This window comes from Poecilia formosa, unplaced genomic scaffold (genome assembly GCF_000485575.1).
Source record: "Poecilia formosa unplaced genomic scaffold, Poecilia_formosa-5.1.2 Scaffold1, whole genome shotgun sequence".
Classification (NCBI taxonomy): Eukaryota; Metazoa; Chordata; class Actinopteri; order Cyprinodontiformes; family Poeciliidae; genus Poecilia; species Poecilia formosa.
This window is the reverse complement of record NW_006799940.1, coordinates 3,914,361-3,936,298: the sequence shown is the minus strand read 5'-3', so window position 1 is coordinate 3,936,298 and position 21,938 is coordinate 3,914,361. Positions and strand designations below refer to the sequence as shown.

General features: G+C 37.8%; 1 protein-coding gene across 2 annotated transcripts in view; it reads left to right on the top strand.

Moving 5' to 3' along the window:
• The first annotated feature begins 458 nt into the window (after positions 1 to 458).
• ppp2r5a (protein phosphatase 2, regulatory subunit B', alpha isoform) overlaps positions 459 to 21,938 on the top strand; it is a 38,112-nt gene continuing 16,632 nt past the window's right edge. For both annotated transcript variants that reach the window (XM_016668712.1, XM_007545817.1), the window contains exons 1-2: positions 459 to 1,492; positions 15,229 to 15,425. In XM_016668712.1, the coding sequence (XP_016524198.1) occupies positions 1,345 to 1,492; positions 15,229 to 15,425 (345 nt within the window). In that variant the 5' untranslated portion in view covers positions 459 to 1,344. The remainder of the gene's footprint in view (positions 1,493 to 15,228; positions 15,426 to 21,938) is intronic.

Here is a 21,938-nt window from a genome sequence, read left to right as displayed (position 1 = left end):
ATTGTAAAAGTGTGACAAATTTGATATTGTGCGTGTTGAAGATTGAATTTTATCAGCATTGTAAGAAAAAAGAAATACATATTAATTCAATGGCTGTCTTTAAAAGAAGCCCCCCGTTTTGTGTTCGGAGAACACAAAACGGGGATCCTGAAGGGCTTGAAAGGCCAAGGGTTCCCTTCATAACTAGTCTTAAAATACTCCATTCTTGTGTGAAGGTTGTTGTACGTTGTACATATTTTTGGGCTGGGCAGAATATTTTCTGTTGTGTAATTTTACCCGATTACTACGGCTGCCTGTCAGATCACATTCAACTGAACGTCAGCCTTTTTTTGTTTTTACATTTCACATGTAATTGACCCGCTTTCAGTGCGATGTGATTGGTTTAAAAAGTTTCAAGTTTTTAAAATACGCGCCCGTGATTGGCTGGAAGTAACGTCAATCGATGACGTCTGACCCGTCAGCGCTTCTCGAGTAGAACGCAGAGACGAAGAGCGACGGAACGCCTGGGAGCGTTTATGGCTGCCTTCTACACTCGGCATCCAGTAATTTCTTCTCGGTCTTTTTAGAGGCCGTGGAAACGAGACTGTGGCATTATATATTGCGTGGAAATAGCCTCCGACAAAGTCGCTCTTGCGCAGTCACAGCTAACCTCCAGCTGCTAAGGAAGCAGATTTCAACTTCGTCGCCCGTGGATAGTTGTTTTCAAGAGATACTCAACGGAACTACAGCTACAACCGGTGCTTGAAGAAGTCGCGGAGTTGCCGTTGAACGGAGAACTAAGTGAATTCGAAGGGACGAGGATTTTTCATAACTTTTTCCTCGCCAACATTGGAGCGTATTGTTGTAGCGCCGCATTACCATCAGTTAAATTTGGCAAGCTAGCTGGATGCGTTAGCTGCGAGCATAGCTGTGCAACTCGACTGCAGTCAGGATTGTAATCCAGGCAACTTTTAATGATAATGCCTTACCTACGTTATGCAACAGGTAGACCGTTTGCAGGCACGACAGATGAGCATAAACGGTTAGATATTTAGACGTCAATCTGTCTTTTTTAAGTGGTTAACTTTGGGGCGCGCGGCGTTTTCGTCTTAGTTTGGATTTTTTTTTTAGTGTAAAGCACTGATCCGCATCTCACAGTTGAAGCTCTTCAAAGATGCACTTTAAGGACTCCGTCTAACCGACATGTAGACATGACCATGTTGGATCACACGGAATAATACGAGCCCCTAGCTCGGACAGTTGGCTCCAGAATTTGACGCTGATGTGAGAAAGAGGGAAGCGGAGAACCTCAATCATCTGATCTACAGTAGCTCGCCTGCAACCTTCGTGAGTTTGTGCATCAAAATGTCCGCCGTCTCTGCATCCGAGAAAGTGGACGGGTTTACGAGGAAGTCTGTGAGGAAGGCGCAGAAGCAGAGAAAATCCCAGGGCTCCTCTCAGTTTCGCACTCAGATCGCTCCGATCGAGCTGTCCCCACTGCCGCAGCTCAAAGGTACGGTAAGAGGATAATGGAGGGTGTCTGTTGCTTTAAATACTATGTCCTGGCCATTGTTCTGTGTTCACTGTTGGATCTGCAGCAGACAAACACAACCTTTAAAGGAAAGCTGGTGGGTAAATACAAGTTGCTCGAGGAGGCCTTTTTCTAGGTATAAATCAACGCGTCCCCTTGTGTTTGTCATGTCTTCTGCAGATACTAAAATTTGACAACTGGGTGTTTGAGAATAATTCAGAACTTTTTCCAAAAGTGCACCACATTCATGGTTTCTCTTAGCACCATGAACTCGCACGAGATATTGTGCCTTTCAAAAGTATTTATTTCCTACATATTTCATATTATGAGCCCAAAGTACAATGTATTTTATTAGGATTTCATATGCTACACCAATATGAAAATCCAATACAAGCTGTAGTTTTTATATTTCCCCTAAACATCAAATTAACCTTGAGTAATTTCATTTCAGAACATTAGTGAAGAAACTGCATCATAAAGCGCAAAAGGAAACAGACATCTTGGGTAGAAACTTGGAGAGAAGTTTAAAACGGTACGCTAACTGTTGTACATCTCCTCGAGATGGCAGGTGATGCATAGTCTCAAAATGGAAAGATTATAGAACATCTAACAACCCACTGAGACTTGGTCGTCCAGGTAAATTGACAAGTTTGGCAAAGATTGTTTCATACAAAGAAGCTGGCAAGAGGAAGTTGTAACTCGGGATGAAAAGCATTGTTGTAAAAGTATGCTATGAGAAGTCTAGCTTTGCATGTAGGGTAGACAACAGACCTTTGGAGGAAGGTAGTGTGGTCAGACATTTTGGTGTACACCTAAAAAGAAGGCTAGTGAAGAAACACTAGCCTTCCACATGACCCCAAACACATGTGAGTAAAGATTGTCCTAAAGTCTTGTTGTTGTAAATACAGCAAAAGAGAGATCAACAAAATATTGTCTCAGAATTTCTAAATAAAAATGCACACCATTTTTATTTAGAGAATTTAATTTCTTTAAAAAAAAAAAATCAAAAACCATCTCATTTTCAATCACTTTACAATTTTGCTAAATTTGTACTGGCCTATCACGTTTTCAAACCCATGTCCAGTCTACCTTGTCCTGCATGGACTTGCAGACAAATCATAACAAGACAGACGACAAGCTCTGTTACTGCCTTGAGTGAGGAGCTTTTATTGTCAGTGTTTTATCTCAATGGTGGTAGAAACAGTTTATAGTAAAAACAACTTGGAAAGCAGAAAATGACCTATTGATTTTGCTTTTCAGGTTTATATTTTAACACTTTAGAAAAACTGAATAGTGTGTGGGGGGGGTTGGGTCATAACTGCAGAAAAAGTGGCTTTGCTTATCTTCATCCTTTCCCATATCAGGCTGATAAACGTAGGTGTTTAATCGTACTTAATGATTCACATGACTGAAAGGACAAGGGTAAATGAGTCACCTTTTACATACCATTCACCTTCTTTTTCCACCTGATCGTTTCTCCTTTAGAGATTTTTCTCTGTTAAACCCAAGAGCAGCTGTTAAAGAGCCTCAGGACAGTTTTGTGGAATGTGGCTCTTTGTAGATTTGTTTTAGTTTATTATACAGCTATGTGTCGTTGGTAAAAATAAGCATGACGACTCACTATCTGGATGGGCTGTCAGGTAAAGCGCATATTTTAGCATTGAAACAAACTCCACAAGTTTGAGTCATAATTTTAAAGGTATATTAGACAAGTTGGTTCCTTGTCAGGGACATACCAGTACCGTTTTCGGTTTTAGTTCTTTTCTTTCAAAGGACTTTGGTAACTAGACAAATCAAAGCATGTTTGCCAACCCCAACAGATGCCTGATGAGAAATCTGCCAGTTAGCCTCTTTTAGCCTGGAGCCAAAACCAATCCTGCTGAGCCTAATAATAATTTCAGTTCCAATGAACAGTGTGTGTATAATTTTCCTCAACGATTCTTCTGAAAAGCTCCCCTCAGCTCCCATTGTCTGTCAAGGAAGTGATGTAGCATATTAAAGATGATCTTGCATCAGGCAGGACTATGGTTCTGTAAATTCCTCTTGGTTTCTGCTGAAGCAAGCTGCAGCGGTTTGATGGATGGGGTGATGCTATGAGGAAGAGCAAGTCAACTAAAAACGACTTGCCTGTTCACGTAGTTGAAACAGATTTGATGCAACTTTTCTAAAGCTTAAAACAAAACATCACAAATGAGCTGATGTCACCATTGACTCATGAAACGATGAACTAGTATGCTAAAAATGTTTACGCTATGCAGCAGGTTATAAAAGTGATGACAGATATTTAGCAGGAATTTCATACCATGTGTTTTTCCCACTCATTAAATAACACTGACATGACTGGAAAAATCATGCATCCATACATGCCACGGTTATAAAACTAGCAAATTATCCATCTATTTTTCCATTTGAAAACTCAAAGGTTATTTGTGTTTGATTTAAATTCTGCTGATTGTAGATGAATAGAACCTGAATATAACATTGTATTAATTACATATATATATATAAATGCATTATATTACCGGGATTCATAAAATGTCTGGTTAGGGTGATAGTTGTTGCTGTTCATCAATCTGTTTTTTTTTTGTTTTTTGTTTTTTTCTTTTGTCAACACCCATGAAATATCACAATTAAATCAAGCAGTGATTGTCTGTTAGCAGATCAGTTTTAAATTACTTCAAGTTTTTACTGTACTTTATTTTGAGAGGATATCTCACCACATTTTTGGCTTATTGGGGTGCCAGTTTTACATTTTTATTGTAATATTTTATCTTAAAATTAAAATATATTCTCACATTACAGAAATCATGGGCCGGTAGGAAAGTCTTGTATAGCCTTACAGAAATATTCAGTTCTCTTAATCCTTCATTTGAAGAGCAACCTTTCTAAATTTAAAAACTGAACTTATTCACCATTTACTTTTAAATAGCTTAATCTCATTCAGATTTGATAGACACCTTCTGTGAGTTGCAGTCTTGAGGTTTTCCCCAAGATTATTGGATTAGTCTGGACCTTTATTTGACCTCTTGAAAACATTGTTATGCTTTGATATAAGCAATTCTAAGTGTTATTGTACTGCTGCAACATTAACTGCCATATTCCCATCAAATTTGGTCACCCTTTTTGTAGTTGCTGGTAGTTAGAAAATAAACAAAAAACACCACAATTTACTGTGGTGGTTGAGAACAGCATTAGTCTTCCACCCCACCTAAGATGTGCTCGTAGATCAAAATGTTGGATATCGGTTTCATATGACCAGATAAGAGATTTTGATTTAAAAAAAAAAAAAAAGAAATAAAAACCAGGCACCTTCTTTCTGTTCAAAACCTTTTGCAGTACTTTCTGTTGGTTTACTCCATGACACCCAACAAATGCATTGAAGTTTATAGTTGTAATGAAGAAAAATATGGAAATGTTAGTTATGAATATATCTTGAGATGTTATGCAGCGATGCATGCTGCTATAAAAGCCACTGCAGTTAGACGGTAATCAGTCTGGATATACATGTGGTCAGTTTTGATGAGAGATGCCACTTCATGCGGCCATCTGCAAAAAGGTCTGACTCGTGTTTTAACTTTACACATGCAGCCAATCTGTTAATGTGTAAACACAGAATATAGTAGGGAAAGCCAATTTTAGAATTTTTTTTTGCATATGAATAGAGGTGCAAACTATTACTACACATAACCCAAAATGTAGCTGAACTATTTTAACCAAAGTGGGAATTATGCAGAATAATAGGCATTTACTTCTCTTTTCCACTGTGGAAAGTAACTATAGGTATTTCAGTCTTCTAATGGGCTCAGATGTCATCCATCCATCTATCTGTCCATTATCTTCTGCTTAATCTGGGATCAGGTCGTGAAGGAGGCAGCAGCTTGAGCAGAGGTGCCCAGATTTTCCTCTCCACTTAGACCAGTTCCTCTGGGGGATTCCCAAGGCGTTCCACTGTTTCCCATGTCTTCCTCTGGGACTCTTCCCAGTGTGTTGTGCATCGAAAAGCTCACCAGGGAGGCATCAAGAATGATGTTGATAACCAGAACTGCTTAAAAATTGGTCTCGGTTATCATCAAGACAGTAGACCAGTTTAATGCATAGTTTTCTAGATTTTGTGCATTACTAAGTGCCAAAGGTGACTGCATATAACACCTGTGAGTTATATTTACCAACACGGTCTTAAAAACTCTGGAAACAAATAGCATTCTAATCTTATTGGATAAAAAAAGAAACTCTAACATAAATGTCAGATATGATAAACTGCATCCATATGTCTGTCAACTCCCCTATCTATCCATTAATCCAACCACCCATCCAATCATTCATACACTAATCTACCATTGGATTTGTCCATCAATCCATTCAGCCATCAATCATCTGTCAATATGGCCATTTGTCCACCAATCTGTCCATCAGTCATTCCTTAAAGTGAGGTCCCATTGCTTGAAGTGTGGGATGTAGCGTCTCTACAATTTGTTAAACCTTTTCTGCACAGAAAAGCAGTTCTCAACAAAAGTTTCAATAATGCAGTACAAGCTCTGAGCTTGAAGTCAAATAAAACCATCTTAAACATGCAACATGAGCAGTTTTCCTTCACATTACCCAATTGTAAATTTAATTTTACAACTACTTCAGATGACACGAAAGGCTTAATATGATTGATTTTTGTGGTTTCCAGAGTAACGAGACCAAGATGAGACATTTCTTGAGTCATCGTTTTTAGGTGATGAAAGATAGTAGCTCGCAAAGATGCTCATCCCCTCCTGCAGTGGAGAGGCTGAAAGGCATATAGCTCCTGTTGTGAGATAGACCGTGAAAAGATGAGTCATTTAGGGACCAACATTGTTGCCATAGCAGCCTCAAGCCTTGAGAGCAAGCCAGGGACATGTTTGACTTTCCAAATACAGACCGCGTCATTTAAGGTTGATTTATCTGTCACTGGAGTAAAATTTTCAGCTGAGCCACAGTTCTAACACCAGCAAAGCTGAAGCTTATGTTTAAAGGATACAGTTGTTTTCCCTCTGCAAAGATTTTAGATTTTTCTGAATTCCTGCTTTATGGATATGCCCCTGCTTTGTTTGCCTTTCTTTGCTTTTTAAAAGATTTTTCTTGGCTGCTTATTTTCAGACCATGAAGAGCCAATGAAATATGTTTTGATGGCACCACAGAAATTATGTTGTTAGAGAAAATGAGCTCAGTGGTTCTTCCAGCTTCTGCTTAACTAACCTTAACTTGCTTACAGTTGTCAGAGCTAATCGCTTAATCACTATCCTTGCTATAACTAGATTAGCTGCCCTTGTGTTATTGGGTCCACCTCTAGACACTGATCCTAATATTTGACCACAGTCTCTTCCGTTGTCACAACTGGAAGGCACCTTCATTAACAGTAATGAAAGTCAGGGGGTCATGTTCTTAGTCCTGCATTAGACCAAGAAATCTATTGCAACAGTTAATAATAAAACCATATTTTCTCATTGGACCATTTAAAGCCTCAATTTGGCTTTCCTACCACTAATTTTTGATTTTCCGTGCAGAGAAAATCTACCTGTCCTCTACTTCAGATATTACTGTATGTGATGAGCAACAAAAAGCAATTATTGTAGCATCTGTTGAGAAAATTGACATAATGTAAACATTCTAAATACAAATTTTCAGTGTAATTGGGAGATTTCTAAGTCTCCCTTTTGTGCCAATTTGAAACATTTTGATTTATTTTTAAATTGATGCAAGTCATTTTGACATACAAAAAAATAATGAATGAAATTTTTAGTTTCAACCTGATCACTCAAAAGGAGTAAATTTTATAAATTGCTAATCGGCATCCGTTACTGGAAAAAACATGTCCTCCCTATTGGTACATTGATTCCTGTGTGTCCCTAACATGCTGTTCCCAGCATGTGAGCAGATACCAATCAGGCCCTTTCTAGGAAACAATGGAACAGATCTTTGTTAGCTAAGGGTGTGTCATATTTATGCTTCTGGCAGATTCTGTTGTTTAATAAATACTTCCTCAATTTATCATATAAATTTGTGGAGTCTGATGGCAAGTTTGGTTTGTTTGGTTTTCTTATAACAAACAGCAATGAATAGAGGTCTGTTCTTCCTATATGAAAGAATTGTAAGGTAGTAAAATCTGGTACAAAGTGAAGATGAAGTGTAGATGGTATGGAGAGGGTTATTTTTTTCCTTATAGATACAGTTTAAGTAAATTTTGCAATCATCTCTCACCAATAAATGAAATACCCTTTACTACTTCAAGATATTATGTTATTAGTGTTTTAATAATTTCATACTTGGTGCATATTTAAGTGTATCAAATGCACAATGTTTAAAAGATCTGGTAAAATAATATTTGCATTAATGTTTTTTTTAATTATCATTTACTTTCACAGACAAAAAACAATTTAGCCCCAAGTTAGGCACCAAGAATTGTTGCTCTGATTTGAATATAATTTGGTCCACATGCAGAGACCAGCTTTGTGTATGTAAATAACTCGAACTGCAATAAACCTACATATTGAACAGGTGCCAGAGGGCACAAGTGGCAGTATTGTCAGGAAGTTGCCAGAGCATCGATCACCAGACACTGAAGGTTTAGACAACATCTCAAGCAGTTGACAGAGTTTAATTGTGAAGCATGGTGGTTGTGATGTGCCGTTTTCTTGCATGTGGGGAGCGCTCTTCAGAAATGCTGCTGATTAGCATGATTTGTGTGGGTGTCATCACGTATTCACCGGTTCTAACCTTGGCTCACTGTGATCTCAGTGTTTTTGTACAACTTTCATGAAGGTTGTCATGTTGATGGGTATCCATATGTGGGTTGCTTTTTGCTGTATAGATTGTGGTTTTGCTATCTACTATTAATCTGGTACAAATCGTTTTGTCCTCATCGACTAAATCGTTGAATATTATCAGTGATTAATCATTCCTCTTAAGTATTCTGGTATTGCACAATATTTATTAAATATAGACGAAATAATATTGGAGTTGCATATACTACATAGGCTTACAGTAGACTTTGAGGGAACTATTGGAAATTATTTTCAGCCATCAGTTGTTAAATTGAATACAAAATATCCCCAAGGAAGTTATGGATTGTCACGTGGTTGATGCAAAACATCCCACAACAGGTGGTTACTTTTAAAACCCAAAAAGGTTTGGTAAAGTGGAATAATACCTCTCTTAATTTTGTATGTCCTCTTTATCATTTATTTTGTCGTCGACTTAAAACCTTTTCCTCCTGAACAGGTGCCATCTATTCACCTTCTTGCTGTCCTTTGTAGGCTCAAATGTAACATCAGCTGCTTTGCTGGCAAATTAAAGTGTATGTGGATGTGCTGTACATAGGATTTTTAGAGACTGACGTGAAGGCAAACAGTGACGTTTTCAAATCTATTGTTGAAGTAAGACAGAGGAATGTTGTAGGCATCTTTTTTTTGTTATTTTTCCATTCCAAACGTCTCTTGATCAGATTGTGACCTCACTTTTCACCACAGGACACGCTCAAGCTTCAGAGTCTTTTAGAGAGATGAGTAATAAAACAGCACTTGTACTTTCTGTCCAGCCGGCAAGATTGCTGCATACTGCTCAGACAGGTTTATTTCTATTAGTCATTCACTAAGATTTTTTTTATTTTATTTTTTTTCCTGGGAGGCTGTTTTGGATTTTAAATTTAATAAGACTGTTGCACAAACAACCTAATAAACTGACTCTTTGTTTCTCTGATTTGAAATTGTCAAGAATAACATATTCTTAATTTTAATTTTCTATAATGAAAGCCAAGTTATTGTGAAGCTAAATCTGGTTGTTCGCATAGAACAGATTTAGAAGCAGATCTTGAATAGTGGCTTTTTTTTTCTGAAGTTTTGTAAACAAACCAATTAGCCACAGCTGATAGCTATTAGCATTCTGTTGGCAGCTGATTTTCTCACAATAGCATTCAGTTCCTTGTCCTCATCATCTGCCATAAAGAGATTACATACTGCATGCCAAGCAGTTGGGCACTTGAATAGGGCTACCACAACTAGTCATCAAAATGTCAAACAATGATTAATTGATCAGTTATGATTAAGGTAGATTTTCCATCACAAATTTTATTTCCACTATACAATTCTGTTCTTCATATGGCCTTAGTATTTTTAGTCGAACATATTTTGCATGTTTCTGTTACTTTAATTAGCTGATTTTGGTGTTTTCTAAAGTAATAAGTTGTGCTTGGATTTTTGTTGCTGATCTGAAATTTATTTTGCTAACTTTTAATATGAAGTCTTAGCACCTACGCCATGGCCTCTGTTGTCATTATATTTCAAATTTTTCATTTGCGCCCAGCAGCTGTGATAAATTATATCTGATTGATGGATGGGTCTATCTGCAAACTTTTCAATCTAAAGAGACATTTCCTGCCCTCCGTTAAGCTAAATTAGTAGTTCAGAGTTGCAAATATTCAGCGACTTCTGAGGGGGGGGGAAAATGCATTTTACAACTTTTTAGTAAAAATCTGCAACAGGAAATTTGTCAATTTAGAAAAGGCTCTGGACACTCTCTGTTACCAGTACATTAAAGCCATTCCTAATCTGGAGTCATCTTATTGTTGACTGTACTGACTACAAATGTTTTTAGGTCATGCATGAATGCATGCATTCTTGTGCACACCCACGCGGTCACACTCATTCACTCAGACACACCCTTTCTATCCAGTGTAATAAGAAAAGCCAACTATGTGTGAGTAAAGTTAAATGACAGGTTAGAAGAATGTCAGGAGCCTTCATGCTGTGCTTTTTTTTTATTGCTATCTAAATGTCTCATAAAATTGGACTCTCTGCTTAAAATTAAAAAAATAAAAAATTGTAAAAGTGGAAATGACAAACTTACTGTATCTAAAATGTCAGATCTCTGTAGGAGATGGTATCATTTTAAAACAAGCTATTTGTTGGCAGCTTTATAAGAACACAGGTGATTTAGTTTGATTTAGCTCTCCGTTAATATTGCCTTTTGACATTTTCACTATGTACTTTTCTCTCGTACTGCTCCAGTTACGCTTGATGCTGCCTTTTCATTACAATGTTTTGCCAGCATATTTTCAATGCGCAGGCTAAACAAATGTGGAGTCGCTAAATCAAACAAGTGGCTGCAGAATCCTACCTAACCAGTCCAACAGCTGCAGGATGACCTCCCCCCACCCCCCGCCTGTCACAGTCCATACATTGTAAAAGACTTAACAATAGCATATTTTAATTGTTCTGAGCTTTCGGTGTTCTGAATGAGAGGCAGGGACGCAATCAAAACAGGCGAAGTAATTACTGTCCTTGTTAAAGAGAACTGGCAGAGCTGCAAACTCCCAAGTTCTTATGGTCAGCTCACCAACACCTTTCTTAAGGATGTTGTATGGTGCCGTGTGTAAAATATAAGAATTGCAAATGAACTTTTTTCACTTAACCAATTTTCTATGCAAGATGGTCACACTGGATTTTTAGTAATATAATTTACATTTTTCCAACTTAGTCTATTTTCTCAATTGTTTTATGACATGGCACAAAAAAATGTAAAAGATCACTCCTTTTTAGTGTTTCCCAAATTCTTAGGAAACCCTCCTTTATCGCAAGCAGGCAAATAAAAACGTAAAACACTTTTCAGATTTCAAGGTGCATATTGGGTGTTTAGGGTCTGCATGAATCCAAAAGCGGATAAAGGTCATAAACTTGACTTTACCAGTAAAACTACTATAATCGAATATTAAAAGACTATATTTTTAGTTGTACAAAAAGCATCCGTTGAAAACAAAAGTATTTTTAACCTGAATACTTACTTTTTCCACAGTTTGTCTTGTAATTTGCTTTAAAATCTCCATGAATAAACATTATAATTGGGTTTGAGTTTGCCCTTTGCTATAGTTTAAGGTGGAAGAGCTCTACTTGTTGGTGGCACAGCAAATGTTGGAACAATGAGGTGGGAGATGCCAAAATGGAAAGTGATTGAGTAGCCACTGTGATCTTTTGTTGTTTTTCTGTTACAAACATGCATGAAGGAAAGGGAAAACAATTATGATGAGACTAAAAGCAAACAGTGTTTCATTTTAGGTTCGGCCACACTGCTTCCTGTTATCCTCTCAGCCTTAATCTTTTAATCAACAGTTTCCTTCTACTCATTCATTTTCTGGAAGATTAAATAACCTCCCACCCCCTCACACACACGCATCCCTAGTTTCTCTTTTGTATGGTACTGTGGCTCACTTTACAGCAAGCTCCATCTCAGTGGAGGTTTCTTGTCTATTACAATAAGAAAATGAGATATGTTCAATACAATAAGACATGTTACTCGAAGGGAAGACGTCTTCTCCTGAAGGTTATTACACTTTCTAAACCCGTCATTTAAGAGCAGCCATCATTGCGTTTTCTTCTGTACAATTTTTTCCACAACTACTGCCATTTCATCACATGAAGTTTGATTTTTGTCCAAACTTGTAGAATTAAGCTGATTCTCATTACTTGAACATTAACTTCAGCTTTAATTGTAATGTCTTTTCTCTATTCTCTGTGCAGTGCTGTGGTTATACGACTGAGCTCACATTTCCTGTTTAGTCACTGAATCTTTCTTTGTTGCAAAGTGTATGTTTCTGAGTAAGTCATCTTGAGGTTTTTTTTTTATTTCCAGGATATAAAATATTTTTCCACTGCTGTAGCTGCTACTTCATCGTGAGATATTTCAGGTTTGCAGATTATTATTACTTCTAAGTAAGCAGCCACATTATTATAAGGTAGTAAGCATGTGTAGTGTAGCTGTCAAAATGTGACTTCCTGCACAGTAATAATAGTATTTAACTTGCCTAAAAACATATCTGTTTTAATAAGACAAATCAATGTGATGTTAAAATGTCCTCATCAAACTAGACATTTGACCAGTGTAAAATGGCATTAGATTGCATTGGTAATTGCATGGTTGTAATTATTTTGTGTGTCTGCAGTTTGGGGGCGTCCTGTTGTAGTTGCATGTTTAAATTGTAGGGTAAAAAACTAAAATCTGTAAAGCCAAGCTTTTTGCTCTGAGGTCATTTGTAATTTCTTCCCAGTAGATGTATTTGTCATCTGAAGGCACATTAGTCATCAAGAGACCAAAGATCAGTTTTTAATGAGTAACAAATCTGAGGTTAACTAGCAATTACATAGAGATTAGACTTGGCTTTGTTTATCCTTTTTTTTTTTTTTTTTTTTTTACCTTGAGCTACTTCCTCTTTTATGTCCTAGTGTAGTTATGACGCAGCATGTTCCAGCATCTAGATGAGACCAATCGGTGTTGCCTGAAGCTCTGCATAACGGTTTCTATGAGAAGATTTATTTATCCTCCACTCCAAAGCTTGTATCCACACCAGTTTCTGGCACTGTTCTTAAGTTGATTAATTTGTCTGGTCTCTAAAATGCCTTCATGTTCTTTGTTCTTGTTTTAAGCTTCTTGAGTCTGGTGGAAATATTTTCCTTTTTGCTTAAGCACCCTGAGGAATTTGTGTACTAATGCATCTCTATGTGAAAGACAAAAATAGCTTCACTTTGGGGAAGGCATCTACATGTCAGAGAGTATCTAAAAGGCCCGCCTCTTTTCTTCCCCTCTAGGGCATAAAGACAATTCCCTGCAAAGAAGCACAACATTTGTCTCTTAATATACTTGAGGGAGGGATGGAGGTTAGAAGAAACATTTTAGAATATTTGGTACTTACTTTCATGGCCATAATAGATGATAAAAATAATTTTTAATTGTATGCAAAATTAGCAAAAAAAGAAGTAAAAACATGATTTTTGGACTGTTCTGAAGTTGTTTCTGTTTATTCATCCAATAACCTGCAGAGACCACGGTCTCTGTCCATGTAATTTAAAAACAAAACAGAAACTTTGACAAAAGCTGTGAAGAGACCATTTGATCTTTTTATCCTATTATTTCAATATATGCCAATTGTCTGATTTTATTTTTTTTGTTGTTGTTGTTGTGCTTTATCTGTGCCTACCTGTTCTGCTGCCATACAACAGTCAGTAAAACCCACAACAGTTCATTTCTTTGAATGGTTGAACTGTTCCTTTGGTGCTCCCACACTGTTGTGATCCTCCAACTCTTGTAAACAGTCAAGAAAACCTCAAGATTTAACTCTTTCCCAAAGAACTGGCACATGTCTGCTGCAGAAATATGAGCCATCATTGTGTCATGTTAGCATGGCTGTGGGGGCGTCATGGCTCTTTCATCCTTCCTGTTCTAGTGTGGTATTCAGTCTGCCCTTTCACTCTGGGATCCATTGAGATGTGATACTTTGGAAAATTGGCATTAAAGCAGAGCACTGCACGCTAACAAGTCAGTTTGGTACAGTTACACTCACACATTGAGGTTACTCCCAGCAACAGCCACTGTCTGACCTCGAGGGTTCAGTTGCGTAAGCACTTTGTCAGCTGTCAACACCGCTGGAACATTCTTGCTATGTGTGAAATTATTCTGGGTTTGTCGGCCATGTCTGACTGAGATCTTCCTGTTCTTCATCGTTTTATTGGGCGATGCCTCTTCAGTTGCATAATATTGCTCAATAAAAAGCTCAGTACCGTGACTTTGGAACTTGGCATTTAAACGTAGTTATGATGGCTGAAAGAGTTGATTTGTGCATGGACAAAGGAAAGTTTTAAAATGGCAATAGTGTTTTTTAGATATTTTTGTAATTGTTTTTCCAAGTCTGGACAAGGATGAGCGAAATAAACATTTTGTTGGGAAACTTTTTTGTTTTTCTCACATTTTAAAAAGGGTAGAAGTCTAAAAATGTAGTTGTTTTCACCACTGTTTAGAATCGGTTGACATGGTGTGTATCTTTTAATTTGGAACATTATACCTCAATCAGTTTTTTGGTTTTCGACTTTGAAACTGAATGGGTCAAATTCAGACAGTTTCTTTACCTTTTAATCTTGAGGAAACCTAAAATGGAGGTTTCACCTCCAGATGGTGTTCACATTGTCTGTACTGTCACAGTGGATGCACCAGTAGTTGCTTGGCTGGTTACCATGACTTGTCGGATAGAAATGTCTGCATCATTGAAAAATCAGCCGGTCGGACCTTTTCAAACATAAGAAGCAGCACAGAAAATTGCAATCAGTAACACAGTCACCATAGGTTTTTCAGGGAAAGGCAACTTGCCCCCTTTCAACACATGAACACGCAGGAGTTGAGATTTCATCATTAATTTTAATGAAGACTTTTACTCCTCTGCCATCAGCTGTGGTGGATGGCTGTATATTTTATCAGAACCTTCAGGGTGTCTGGTTGTTGTAAATTAAACCGACTGTGTGGCTTCTCTGCAACAATCTGCAGCATCACAGTGCAGATTCACACAGTTTATAGATTAGCTCAGGTTAAAGTTGACAGACAGGCTTAATGGCGCTGGATGCCCTCACCACTTGATCCTTTAAAGGCTCTGCAGTCGCAGCCAAGAACGACTGGACGGTTATAATGTGGCATGCATTTCTTCTGTTGTCTCTCTTGATCATGTCACTTTGTGAGACGAGTATGATGCAATAAAGCAGATAATTGAAGGCTGACTGCACGTGTTTCATTTTAAATTTTTAGCGTTTAACAATCGATATCATATCTATGTTTTTGTCACAACTGCTTTTGTTTGTATTTTTTTATAATGTAATTGGTGATGGCTCTTTTTATTTTTATTTTTTTGTAATAAATGATTGTATTTTATCATTTTGTTCCAGATGCCCCCTCCACAGACCAGCAGGAACTGTTCTGTCAGAAACTCCAGCAGTGTTGCACGCTTTTCGACTTCCTGGACTCTGTGGGGGACCTGAAGAGCAAGGAGGTGAAGAGGGCTGCGCTGAACGAATTGGTGGACTATCTTTCCACCAACAGAGGTGTGCTGGTTGAGAATGCATACCCAGAGATCACAAACATGGTGAGGATGGACATCTGTGTTTAAGCTGTTTTTAAATTCAGGTGTTAAATGGACAACTTAATAAATTACCTACTATTACATTACCAGTGTTGATTATTTAACAGGCTAGAATGCTGTTCTGTGGGTGTCGGTAACTCCCTCTGTGCTTGAGCAGGATTATAGAAGCAGAGGCTGATCTTGTGTCTAGACAGAGTATGTGGTCTCAGCTTTACAGCAGGGACATGTTAGCAGCCTTGGGCTAAAACCCTGAACCATACTGCTTCCATTCCCAGCACAAAGGCCACTTTGTCCACTGTGGATTAGTTTGAATCTCTTATCGTCTCGCATCGCCTTTTTTCATCTCTCATGCACTGCCATGGATCATATCTGAAAAGTTTCTTAAAATAGGTTAGATATTTACATTTACCAGTAGATTGCTATTAGGTTTTCCATCCAGTATCAACTAACTTTATTAAAAATGGGACATTTCTAAGTCAGAAGTGATCAAGTGAGAATTTTAATTTAGTTTTTCCCGCAGATCGTCAATCATATGCACCATCAAAATCTGCTGAATGCAGCACAACGCTGTAAACATTTGGGTCTAGCCATTAGCATATTGATTGTGCAGGAGTCGTGTTACACAATGCAATGTTCGACAACTCTTCCAGAACCCTTTGAAGTACCTTTGACCGAGGCAGTGTAGGTACGTGTTGGTAACCGGTGCCCTGTGCGTTGCCTGATGTTCCTCCCACGGTGCAATAATGACTCATGTGTGCAGCATTTAGGAGACAACAGCCAGTGCTGCAGTGATTCACTCCACATCGGAGATTATAATGATGGATGCAGCTGAGTGTAGCCTCAGCTGAGTTAAGGAGTCTTTAGATTACTGAAGGATTGTAGGCAGTAATTCATGTCATGCTGTTGATTTGGGATTCTGTCATTATGCACTTTCAAAAGTTTTGTGTGGAAACCCTTTGGAGTACGTGATGGCGTACTCACAGCAAACACCAAACTAATAATGACCTCTTGATTAGATGTTGTTTTTTAAGTTCCTTATGCTGAAATCTTTTATTCCATAAATAAGAATAGTATTGATTTGATGACTAAAAATGCCAGTTAATATAAATCTTGTTGCAGAATTGAGTTAACACAAGATAAGCCAGTGTGTTGTAGCTCTTTTAGATGAAGTGCTGCCTTTTCTCACCACCCTTTTAAAACAAACTCTGATACGAGTTTTTTTTTTTTTTTTAAATCCAAAAACTAGATCACAGAGATAATTGTGGGAGGCCGCTGCTGCTGATGATGAAAGCATTCAGTACCTCTTGAACTTATCACATTTTGTTTCACGACAGCCAAAAAGTTTTATGCATTTAATTAGGATGTTATGTGATAGACCAACTACCTTTCTGTCAAGCACTCCTAAAAACGGCTGTAAACGGCTTGATTGAGGAGCATTGTTGTGATGCTGAAGGCGGCATGTCGGAAAAACAGTTGGAGCTTCTTAAAGAGACGGTAACCCAATTCCAAGGAGTAAAATTACAAAGTCAAATTTCTTTTGTCATGTTTGATATATACAACACTTTTATAATAAAGGAACAGTTGATTTATTGTGCACAAAGTGCCTGAAAAAACGCAGCACCCTGTCCCTTGAGATAAAATACATGGCAACCTTGTGACTTGAGAGGTTGCCATGGATGAACTCTATTTAACTATTAAGTGGAGTCTACCTGTGTGTAATTTGATCTCTGTACAAATACAGCAGTTCTGTGAAAGTCTCAGTGGTTTGTTGAAGACTGGGTGGTGGAAAAAAAATAGCATCACGAAGACAGTAGACGGGGGAATAAAATAAGGCAGTGTTAGCCGCGGATTGCACCCTACTCAAGGGGATGTTGGGATGAAGCTTTGGAAGTTATCAAAACCAATGCACAAAACAAACTTAAAAAGCCAGACATTGAGAGCATTAATCAGATAAGCAGACAACATGCTTTGGTAATTCTGGAGGAGATGCAGAGATGCACAACTCGGGTGAAATAATATGTTGTCAGGGTTGCTGTTAAACACATACTCTGTAAATGTGGCTTTCCTCCTTGACTTTAATGTCAAGGACACAACTGTAGTTGGAAGAAAGCCTTAAGGGAGAAGCATCATTTAGGGGTTGTTAAAATCCATGTAGAGGAGACCACACATCGTGGAAGAATAGGCAAACATGTCAGTCTCTAAACATGCAAAAGTGGTAGAAAGATTTAGAAAGACCATATAGTGAAAGGGGATTCTATAAAATACAGATTTTTCAAATATTGTAACAAAATGTGATAAGAGATTTAACACTTATTGAAAGGACTGTATAAAATTATTACATTTTATTATGGTTTGTTTCATAATGATCTGATTTTCAACTTGTCAGATATAAGGCAACAAATATTCTGCAACCTGAAAGGCTGAATAAAGCTGATTAAGTAAAATCCATATTTATTCCAAATTGTCTGTACAGACGGGTACAGATTTTTATTTATTTATTTTATTTATTTATTTATTTATTTTTTGCAGTTGTAGTGTAAATGCACAACTCGACATGCTTACGGTCTTTGTTGGTGGTGTAATTCCTTTGTGCTGCGGATGAAAGAAAAACGTGAAACAAAAGCCTGACTCAGAATCACGTACCTGTGATGCACTCTGCCTCTGAATGAGCTGCAACTAATGGCAGCCACCATGTCAGGAAGCTGGCTTGTTGATGGCTCTCATTGATGCTCTGTGCTTGGCCTCACATGACAATGAAGAGATAATTGCTTTAAGTGCTGCCCAATATTCTGCTGCGGAGAGAATCCTGAGGTTGTCAGGAGTGCAAACAGCAAGGTTTCTCATTCATGTCGAAGGCAGCTTTACTTATTTGCCAGCTCAACTGTATAATCAGGCATAAGACAGAATCCTTTTGTCATATTTTCTTCCTTTCTGCTGCAGGCGAGCTCGATACTTGCTCTCTGTTGTACCTTCCTCTCTTGGTTTCTTGCACGGCCAGTTGCTAGGTGTTGGTTGTTATCACCCATAGGCAGACAAAGCTTCATCGCCCCATCCTTGGTGAACCTACTCGAGTTTTATCCGCAGCTCTGACACTTAAGAACAGCCTGTTCTGAATCCTCCTACATAACTTTCACGCATAAATAACCGTTTCCTTTTTACCCTCTTGAAAATATCTCGCACGCCTCCCGTGTTTGCCGTTCTCCCACACTGTTTTCTCTTGTTTTGTCCAACTGTAGTTATTTTTCAATATTGCAGAGGGGTGGGGAAGGGACTAATAAATGAAGCAGTGCTTTGTTAAAATATTCACACTCCTGGAACCTTCTCGCTGTTTTTCACCTTACATCCACAAGGTACATTTTCTATAATGGACTAACACAAAGTAGCATTTAATTCTAAAGTAGAGCAAAATGGGACACATAATTTTCAACTTAAAAACACAAATTTAAAAAGTGACGTATATATGTATTAAGACTGCTTAAATCTATTTTATGATGAGTTGTATAATAAACAGACTGCACCTGTGTGCCTTTTAGAGGATGCTGAAAACGCACAAAGAAAGGTACTCTTATAACATCATGTCAACGTTAAACTTTTTACTTGTAGGTAACAAACTCTGCACATGACCTTAAACACACCATCAACTCTGTTGTGGTGGTGGCGGCATCATGCTGTGGGTGTTCCTTTCTTTGATGTTGTTCAGAGTTGATGGGGTTAAATAAAGGGAACTGGTGAAAGAAAAACCAGGGGCGACACATGGTATAGAGTCAGGACTTTGCTTTGAAAATGGTTCACAACATGGTAAATCAATAGGGGGAAAAAATATAGAGGCTCATTTGGGGAGCCATATAACTTTACAAGTTTCTGAAAAAATGTATCCAGTTTGTCAAATAAATGCTGAAATTTCTATGATGCTCTTAAATTTAAATCCTACTTTTAAATGTAGTTTTGAAGTTAAATGATTTCCTGGATTGTGATTGCGCATGCAGCAAGAGGCTTGTTCATAGAAAACCGAGCTTACTGATATTATTTCATTGGGGATTCAGCACAAATGTTCAACCCATGAATATTCACACATTTTTCTATCGGCACCTTTACAGTGAATGGTATTTTTGATCAAAAGTAAAAGTAAATTTGTGACTTTCATGTCTTGTTTTCTTACTCATTTCCTAGATTTCTTTTACTTTTCCAACTAACTGACTAATTAATGAATGAATCATAATGACCGTTCTTGTTCATTACATTGTCTTAATTGGCACATTTAACGGTGTGGTGCACAGACAAAGGTAAACTTTAATGACTCCCAGACAATGTTTATTGAAACTTGTCGGTGACATCACATCTGAACATTTATTCTGCCCCACAAAGGAGCCGTTAAAGTGATTTTATGTCGAGGATTTTAAGAATGAATGAGATGCTTGATGTTACCAGATGGGGTTTTCATTTACCCAGAAACAGCTGCTCTGCTCAGACTTTTCCAAAGTAAAGGGAAGCCAGGAACTAATGTAATAACATCTTGGTGTCTTTGCCATGAGGGAGCCAAGAGTCTAATATGTCCTTGAGAAGGGTGGACTACAGCTGAACGAAATTAAGCCTCCCACTATTCCTTTGAGATAATCAAACCTGGATTATCTGAATGTCAAAGTAATTTAGCCATTCTTCCTGAGTTTAGATTCTTCCAGCAAAGCAGTTTGTAATGTCACAATGCCCCCCCAAGTTCAATTAAAGCTGCAGCGAGTGAACAACAAAATAAAGTAGATATTCCTGCCGTTTTTCAAGCTCCATCCAGTCTTTTTATTTCAGATTCTTGAATAATCCAGGTCATAAATGAGGTGCGTGTTGGGAGTGTGATATTGAAATCGGTCTGTGTTCATTGTCACGTTGCTAAGAAACCAGAGTGCTCACGAACAGATGTTGGACATGGCAGACCTTCCCTCTTCTATTCACACCGTTCCTTTAAGCCAGAACTAAAGGGTCGCTGTCGTGGGTCTGTGTTCTGAATAGTCATCGAAGGAGGTGACTAAAGCAGAAACGCTGCATCAGTTAAAATCGTTGCGCTGACACAGACACCCACCTGATAAAAAGTGTTGCATGTAAAAATATTCACACCATTTCAACTTTTATACACATAAAGACCTCTTTGATGTTTGCCACGAGCCATGAAGGGCATCTGCTCTGGTCAGATGAAGGAAGAATTTAACTTTTGGGTTACTTTCAAAACAACCTTGTGGCAAAAAGCTAACGTGACGCTTCACACTGAAAGCATCATCGCCACGATTAAACATAGTGGTGGCAGCATTATGCTGTGGGGATGCATTGAGGCTTCTCTTCCCCCTCCTTGTCAAAATTATCAGCAGCTTTTCCAGTAAAATGCATTACCTTGTAGCTGGGCTATATTCGGATTAGCATGTTGTGAAGGAGTTTCTTTATTTTTATTTTTTTTTTTTTTTGGAGACATAATTGTCTTAACATTGGTGAAGTGTTTTTGCTAATATGGCAGATAAACTGTTAAATAAGACCCATATCACTTTGCAAAAAGAAGCATGCATATTAAGGACTTAAGTCATGTATTAGTAGGATGTTTTCCCAATTCCTGATTTATCACAAGTCATTCATGTCTGATTACAAATTTCAATCAGTCTAACAGCCGTGTGGATTTTATTAGTTGGCTGTTATTGGGCCATCAGTAAATGTTTTTAACTTTTCCCTCTGTGATGTTGCTGCCAGCTGCTTCAGAAATTACTCAAATGAAAAGGTTTTTCTTGATTTTCCATTTGTTTTTCAGTTTTGTTGAGGTTTACAACTCCTTTGCCTGCCTTCCTCTCCCATTAGTGTCAGCTGGATTTTCCAGCTGCCAATACTTAATTTGATGTTGTCTCGATCACTTCAGCGCGAGTTTGTCCATCCAATCACATAATACTGGCTTTTCTAGCTCCCCGCTGCTTGTGTGTGTGTTTATCACTCTCAAATTTACCCTCGCTAAAAATAACAATACGGGGGATAGAGGTGGCAGCGACCTGATTGTCTTCATTGCAGAATTTTATTAAGAGGTTGTGGCGGATGCAGAATTGGTAATGGTCTGTTAGTTGCCCTTCTGTTTCAGTAACAACATTAATTATTTTGCTATAATCAGAAGGTGGCTCAGGCTGCTTAGTGACTTTTCACCAACATTATTCTGTATGGTTTACTGGGATTAGGGCTGTTGTAAACGAATATTTTAGTAATCGAGTAATCTATCGATTATTCTTACGATTAATCGAGTAATCGGATAAAAAAAATCTAAAATGAAATATTGGTAAATCTGGCATAATACCAGTGTTACTATCAGATATCAATATCAGTCCAATTTTTCATATTTGAGCATCCCTAACAGTTGCTTTTTTGTAGTTTAGAAAACTAACCTGTAACAATAATAGCTCACTTTCTAAGTTAACCAGAAGAAAAGTTATAGAAAAATCTGAAATTATATTGAATTTAATAACAAAGAGGCAGGCTCACAAATGTGCTTATAAAAAATGT